This window comes from Gouania willdenowi, chromosome 6, assembly GCF_900634775.1.
Source record: "Gouania willdenowi chromosome 6, fGouWil2.1, whole genome shotgun sequence".
Lineage (NCBI taxonomy): Eukaryota > Metazoa > Chordata > Actinopteri > Blenniiformes > Gobiesocidae > Gouania > Gouania willdenowi.
Window position 1 is genome coordinate 30,564,391 of NC_041049.1, and position 7,661 is coordinate 30,572,051.

Here is a 7,661-nt window from a genome sequence, read left to right on the forward strand (position 1 = left end):
CAATCATTTCACACTATCTAATGTGAACACGCTACATACTAATTTTGATATCAAACTTAGTATGAGTAGTATGTTAGGATGACATTTCAAACAAGGCCATAGTCAATGTCCAAAGGTCTCAATTGCTAAGTGTTAATTTTGTTGTGATAAATTAGTTGAGAACTACTGAATAATTTGATTACCAAATACACCTTATTGCGCTGATTAAGGGCAAAACAGAAATGCCTAAAATTCATTATTGAAACATTATTTGATCAGTAAATGAAAAATGTTACCATTCCATGCAGACTGCCTGTATTCTCCATTCAGCAGCAGGCATTTTCTCTGTTGACCTCTGCGATAAGGTAGGTAGTCATCTCTGATTGTGAGGTGCAATGTCAGACCTGATGGTCTGGTGATGAATTGGAGTAATCTCACAGAATAACAAACATTCCCTCCGGGAGAGAAAGGGAGCAAAGCTGCTGCTGTGTTAGGTGATTCAACACTATGTTTATTATAAATATACATTTACATAACAATATCCACTTGTCATCTCTATGAATATACCTTGATTACCTTATGCTGTACATGAATGTACTGTAACTGCTAAATTACAAAAAGCCATGCAATATCTACAGTACAGTATATATCAATTAAATCTACCTTGGTTCTCAATAAATAGTAATAAATTATTCACCTTTTGTATGGTCTATTGCACATATCATTCACAATACTGCTTTGGAATAACATTTCCCTTTTTAAAGTCACCTGATGTCAGTTTTGGCTGCTTTGAATGAATTCTTAAAGTTTAAAAACTGGTTCACGCCACGTCCTCAGACAGACATTTCTGTTGAGGTTCTTTGTCCTCAAATGTCACCTTTTTGTTCCTCTTTGGGTCGATCCAGGAATTATGTATGATGGCGTTATTTGGTGTAGCGTCTGCCTCAATGATGGAAACAACTCGCTTCTTCATTTTGCTCTTGAGGACTTTCTGGAACTTCTGCCTGGTGAAGGCATAGAGCAGTGGGTGGAATATTGTGGTCCCATAAGCCATGACTAGGAAGCCCAGTCTCAGCTTGACCATCAGATCGCTGGGGCCCACACTCAGGATAACAGTGTTGAGCACCGTGATGGGCGTCCAGCACAGCAGGAAGGTAGAAACAATCAAGAGTGACATTCTGAAAACCCTTTTCTGCCGCTCACGTCTTTCTCTGTGCCGCTTTACCGCCCTGCGCAATGCAATGATGACAGAGACGGAGGTCCGCATCCCCAGTGTGGGGTTCCGGCTACTGCTGCTTTGGGATGCGTCAGTGGCCTCCTGTTGTGTCGTCATGGCAGTCATGGAGGGGCGCTTTTTCCTGCGAGCCTTTTTCTTCTGTGAGCCGTGGAAACGTGTGCCTATGCGAATGTTGAGCGCCTGTAGTATCTTGGAGTAGGTGATGAGCATCACAACAGCAGTGAAAAAGAAAATAGGAATCTGAGCCAGCAAGTGGTAATAGAGGTTGAGCTCTGTGTAATACTGGTTTGTGTTCACCACGTTCTCTACCAAGGTTTGGTTTAGGTCAGTGTGACCTTGACTGAAGAAGCCAACCTCAATAAAAGGTACGAGGAAACTAACAAAGGATAACACCCAAATGGACGCCAGTAGAGTAAGTGCACGGCCCATGGTCAGCACTCGGTTGGCTGGCTTGACAGATATGTCATACCGATCGAGAGTGATTGCAAGCACATTAGCAGCAGTGGCTAAGCTGGCGAATGAGACACAGGCTTCATGGAAGCAGCAGACAAGGGCAGTGTCTCCTTCCAGGGAGAGCAGGATCACCACAATGGTGAGGGGGATGCAGCAGACACAAATTAGCACGTCCAATACATGAAGGTTCATTGTGACGATGTTGCTCACTGAGCTTATGAGGTTGGACTTCATACAGTAGAGAGCGAGCACAGTGAGGTTAGAGCTCAGACCCAGCAGGATTTCTAACATGAGGAATGCTGTCAGTGAGACCTGGAAGCTAACAGGGTAGGTGTAAGGGCTAGGCGTTTCAGTGCTCATGGTGCGGCTGATAGGTTCAGTGTTGTCGGTGACTGTGACGTTACTCATGGTGAAGTCTTTTCCCGCGCCGGGAAGGATATGCATTATCCTGCAAACAGAAAAGAGAAGAATAAATTATGAAGATGAATAAGCAAGCGATATTTCTGCATCTGCAGGAGGTTGCAATTAAGTTACTGTACATCTGACACATTTTACTAGATGTGATGCAGCTGGTGATCAGAGACAGCCTAAATAAAATATTCTGTTTGGATTTTTTTTTAGTAAATACCACTTGGGATTTTTTGCTGGCAAATACACTGTTGATTGGCTCTTCATAGAAGAGGGCTAGCATGATTAGCCAGTGTATTTCCCTAATTAACTCTTGTTTTTGTTGACTTTCATACGTTGTACAGAGTGACTAATTTCATGATCACCTTCCATTGGTTTAATTGTAGAATATTTATAAGGACATTTCCTGATTTTATGAAATAAGTTGATAATAGTTTGCTTTAGTATTGCAAATGCTTAAAAGTGTAATTTGAGAGAAGGGAGAGTTGTTTTAGGGTATTTAGTGAGAAACAAGGCAAAACGTTTGGCAAACTTGTAGTATTGCTTTCATCTCTGTTGACTATTTGCAGCACATGCTGTATATTTGGCTGGTGGTAGATACAGTCACAGCCCAGATCAAGCTGCACATATAAAAAACAAAAACTACAGCTTCCATTGCTTATGCAACTGAACTGGTAGTGGCAGAAATTAGCATTATTTTCATATAGGATAATATTGTCAATACTATAATCATTGACAAATAATCTTAAAGAGGCAGTGCTGTTGTAGATAGGGATTACAAACTTTAAAATCTACCTACACGCCAAACTGCTACTTCTACTGCTATGCAATTATATAAGTACATACAAATTATTGTGTGACTGGATTGGGTGCTCCCTATGGGCCTTTTAGGGTAAAGTCAGTGCATATACTTTAATATATTTATATAAAAATGTCATTCCTCAAAGTTATTATTTGGGGCACAATGCCTTTAGGAATGCAATCAATAGCTTATGTGTTTAAAAGTTTATCCAGTAGTTGATGGTTCCTCATGATGTGAATAAATAAACAAATATTTGCTTGTAATATTTACCCTTTCCTCCAGCACTATTTGAAAATCAGGGCTGTTTAATCAGGCCATGGAGTCCATGTTAAATCCACACAGACAAGCATCCCATCCAAACATTGCGGATGGAGGAGTGGAGCTCCTTTCCCAGCTGGTCCTGTCCCACAGAGGCAGAGGAGCACCTGTCTGATTCACCAAATACTATGTCTGAGCTGCCAGGCTGAAGTGACACCAGTTGGAGAAGATAAATAAGTCACATACAGTTATTTTTCTTCAGAAATGTAGTTTGATGATGATGTGCAAAGTAGAGGAGGGATAAGATGTGAAAGCTGCCTCTTGTTTATCGGCCCTTTATATTCCCAGGCAGTAGAGACACTGACTGTATCACATGTAGTATGACCCAAAACCTTTAGTCTTTTTTTTCCTGTTCACTGTGAGAAGAAAAAGGAGATAAATCCATTACTTCAGACTCTGGCAGACAGGACTGTCTTTGTTTCTCTAGTGTATACCATGATAATGTCCAGAACGTGTTGAGGTGAGGTCAGTGCGTTCCAGCAGCGTCCAGGCCCATGTCTCTCCAGGGAACACTAATGGATCAGGCCTTCACTCTGCACACTCCTCATCAGTCTGTGTTTGCCGAGCTCCAGTCGCCATTGACTTGTAAATTGAGTACTGGTCTCCAGTTTGTCCCTCGACATGCTGAACTCTAAATCAGTGGGGATGGCGCAGGCAGAGCTGATTATTGGATAGGTTGTCTGTTCAGTCACCATGACATATGTGATCGCCTTGACATTTGTGATCTCCTCTATTTATATGTGCCAGGGAGGGAGGAATGGGGATGTTGATTCAGCACCTCAGGAGAAGGTCATTATCTCGAGGTAGTTGGTTCAACAGATGGTGAGGCTGTCTTTCTGATTACTGAAGAGATGCTGGGATGTGATTATATGTATGGAGCAAAAGGTGTGTTCAGCATCATCTGGATGTCTCTTGCATGCATGTCTTTTGTTTGCAGTGACCTGAGGAAAGACAAAGGACAAGGCAACAGATGATGGAGAGGGTGTAAAAGGGGGGGGAGGAGCAGGAGAGGGAAACATTGCAGAATATAAACATCCTCTGTGAAGAGGCGACAAGAAAACTCTCATTAACACGGCAACAAGCCTCTGATGTCTCATGTTCCTGCTGCGCGCCTGATTTACTTTCACATCTCTGCTGTTGCATTTACATAACAGTGGCGCTAATAAACAGCCAGTACTAAAGCAGTTGGTGTTTCATCCTCTGGTGTAAGATTTTTAAAGACAGGGGTTGTTGTGTGAATATTAATTGACTGCATGCTGTCTTTAAGCTTGAGTTCAGTTTGAGTCCTCAGTTAACTTTGGTTGAAACACACCATCCTCATAAGACAAATGTCACTGTAGTCTATTACTCATTACCAACAAATGACCTGCAATTCTTGTGCAACAGTGCACCACAGAAGAATGATGTGTTTTATGAAGATGCACAATTCTCAAGCACACAGCTTAGGTGTAGTGGGGACATTTCCATGTGTACTTACTGAATAAAGAAGCCCAGTAAGGCTCACCCTGCACCGTAAGCACCAATCCCAAAGCTGCTCTTCTCACCACACTCTCTCCACCTCTGCAGTGATCTGGGTCGACTGCTGCTTGACCTCCAGCTTCCTCCAACAGTAATCCAAGGATTAGGTTCACTGAACATACAAAGGTCATACAATTGACAGATGCTCACTATCTCCTCGGAGCCAGAGAGAAGATGAAATCAAAGATTAGTCCGCACAAGGCTGCTGCTGCGTTTCCTTTCATCCATCCACACAGACTGTTGCGTGGATATTCCTCAGCCAACAAACTCTCCGTTGCACTTCGTCCTTGCTAACTGTGCAAACATCACACTCCTGCTGTCTTTCTCTCGGCTGCTCCTCCTCCCTCACTCTCTCTCTCTCTGTCACTGCGGAGGTTTGCAGCGCTCCCCCAGTCCTGATTGGTCTTCTGTAATAGGCTTAACCTTTTCCTTTCCAGTACAGGGAGGTATTTTCTATTGTTATGATGCTTCCCGCTCTATCCTGTCACTGACTGTAATGTGAGATTGTTGTTTCCAGTGGGAAAAGGTTTCTACTACACTTTTGCACTGGGAATTAGATGCTTAACACACAACCTGCTGCAGAGATAGATTGGCAGACTGTGCTTTGAGGAGCTGCATCTAAACATGGGACAGTGTTCTCAATAGCTAGGTCACAATCCAATGAAAATGTAATGTTTTCATGCAGCATTGTGACAATACTTAAACAGCATTGATGGCCAACAGAAGTATTAGTTTTTGATGATTATAGATTATGAACACATTTGCACCTGAGCTGCAGGGAGGGTAGATAGATGCTGCAGTCTCGAGTAGTAGAAGCGAATGAGGTCTGAAAGAGCCAAATCAAAGAAAAGGAGATTGCAGCTGGTCTGATTGATAGTTTTAATTAGGCTTCTCTGTCAGAACCGTTAAAGGTGGACCGCCCTCCATCCTTTTCTCAAAGCTCATTTGTCAACTGCAATTATGACCAGAGGGAAGTGTGGCAGGTGACAGCCTCAGGAAAAAACTATGCATCACAAGGAACTAAAAATAGTGGCTAATGGTAAAAACATGTTCTCAGGTGATATACCTGTTGTTATACAATCAGGTGATGCACATTTATAGAACCAGGGTCAGGGACATCATTCGCTGAGTCCTTCTCATTGGTGATGTCTACAGATTTTAAATGTTTTTCCTAGGGCTGTCACTTTAACACGTTAATTGTGATTAATTACTTACAGAAAAAATAACGCACTCAAAAATTAACGTAATTAATCGCTTTTTTTTCTTTGCACCCAAAACAGCGCGGAACCTTTCTCATTGCATGTGTTCCCGGTATACTCATAATACTGATGCACTGGCTACAACAGTAGAACTTTAGGAGAAGTCTTTGTGTGTATTAATTTGAGTTTAAAAAAAAACATTGGATGGAAAACTAAAGCCCAGTTGTGTGCAAATTGTGCAAGAATGAGTTTGTGGATCAGCGGATGTCTTCTAGCCTATAGCGGAGCTTTTCCACCTCAATGCTAACTATGTAGCATCTAGCACGGTCACACTACATTAGGCCGTGTGGCTAGTTCACACTGGACAAGATGGCAGGGTTCAGAGCCAAAATGAATACATCCATGAATGACAAATCAACAAAGTCAGTGGATAAATGATTGTAGTGGACAGTCGACTCTGCGTAGTAGAGGATGTGGGCGGGGCTTCTACTACGAGAAGTAGTGATTACTTGATATTACTACAGTTCTTTATTTTGTAATGAACAATGTTATTTTTGATGTGCTAATAATTTACAGCACTGTGATTGATGGGTCTGTTTTATTTATTTTATATTATCTGAAGGAAAGAAAAAGCAACAAGTTCAGTTTTCATTATTGTATTGATCACAATAGTGTTCTTACTGTTTCTGATGTGCTAACTTTATAGCACTACATATGGACCTAACGTTTTATTTCATTTGTATTTTCTAATAATTGGAGATTGACAAAAGTACACATCAAGATTGTCTAAACTAAAGGTGTCAGGCAGCCCTTGGGACTAGTCTCAAATACAGCAGAATGTAAATGGCTACGCCTCCATCTGTTCCAAGTCTGTTAAAAACAATAAATTACTTTATAAAGCCATTTTCCTATATATCATTATTTTGATCTGCCACAATAATGTAATTTAAATGAAAGTAATTCAAGTTCAAGGCGTTTCTCAGCAAATTTTTAGATTAAAAAAAAAAAAAAAATCAGCAAAGTTTAAAGTTGCAGGTTTTTTAACATCTCATTCCTTTTCACACTTGCATTTCATGAATCTTTTTAAAGACACGGTTTGGACACTCCTGCTTTAATTAATGTCCATTACATAAGATATAAGTTGATTGCATGAAATGGGAATTTGGATTTGCTATTTATTTGGATTTGGATAGCTTGATCGATCTAGAGCAGTAGCAGGAAGCTACATGACACAGTTTTTCCCTGACACAGATCATATTGATTACGTATCCCGTATAGTAAGAGAGAGAGCTTTGTCTTGTTAGGACAATGTAAGAATAGAGCTGGAATCACATTTGTAAGACCTCGGTGAACTTGTTAATGTACTCGCTCTGTCACACCGGCTTTTTACTGGATGCGTAACTACTCCGTAACGTCTCCGCTGCGTAATCTGCAGTATGTCAATCCCCATCTATTTGTGCGTAGCCTTGCAATATTGTGAGTTGTTGTCAATACAAAGAGAACCAAAAAGCCATATAAACACTTCATTGTGTCCTTGGAGAGGAGCAGAAAGAAATTGACTCGGTTCTGCCCTATAGATCTTCTGCTTTTGTGGAGATTATTGTGATTCACCCATGGATAACTTAAAATACGATCTACTGCCATCCTGTCTAGGGTGTAGCCCCGCCTACCACATTAAAGAAAGCTGGAGACCCCCGCCACCCTGAAAAGGGGCAAGTGTGTTGCAAAATCGATGGAAATACTATCC

General features: G+C 41.3%; 1 protein-coding gene across 2 annotated transcripts; it reads right to left on the reverse strand.

The window, feature by feature from the left end:
* Window positions 1–568: 568 nt before the first annotated feature.
* On the reverse strand, window positions 569–5,056 carry LOC114466185 (G-protein coupled receptor 22-like). Of its 2 annotated transcripts, none has more exons than XM_028451751.1 (3): window positions 4,866–5,056; window positions 3,150–4,138; window positions 569–2,117 (listed from the first exon to the last, which is right to left on the reverse strand). In XM_028451751.1, exon 3 carries the CDS (start codon window positions 2,111–2,113, stop codon window positions 800–802), a length of 1,314 nt encoding a protein of 437 aa, XP_028307552.1. In that variant the 5' UTR covers window positions 2,114–2,117; window positions 3,150–4,138; window positions 4,866–5,056; the 3' UTR covers window positions 569–799. The 2 variants fall into 2 exon arrangements, with proteins under 2 accessions (XP_028307552.1, XP_028307551.1); XM_028451750.1 differs by having other exon boundaries at window positions 4,675–5,056.
* Between the last annotated feature and the right edge of the window lie 2,605 nt (window positions 5,057–7,661).

Coding starts and splice junctions, on each gene's coding strand:
- LOC114466185 (XM_028451751.1), bottom strand. CDS start 2,113: ATGCATATCCTTCCCGGCGCGGGAAAAGACTTCACCATGAGTAACGTC.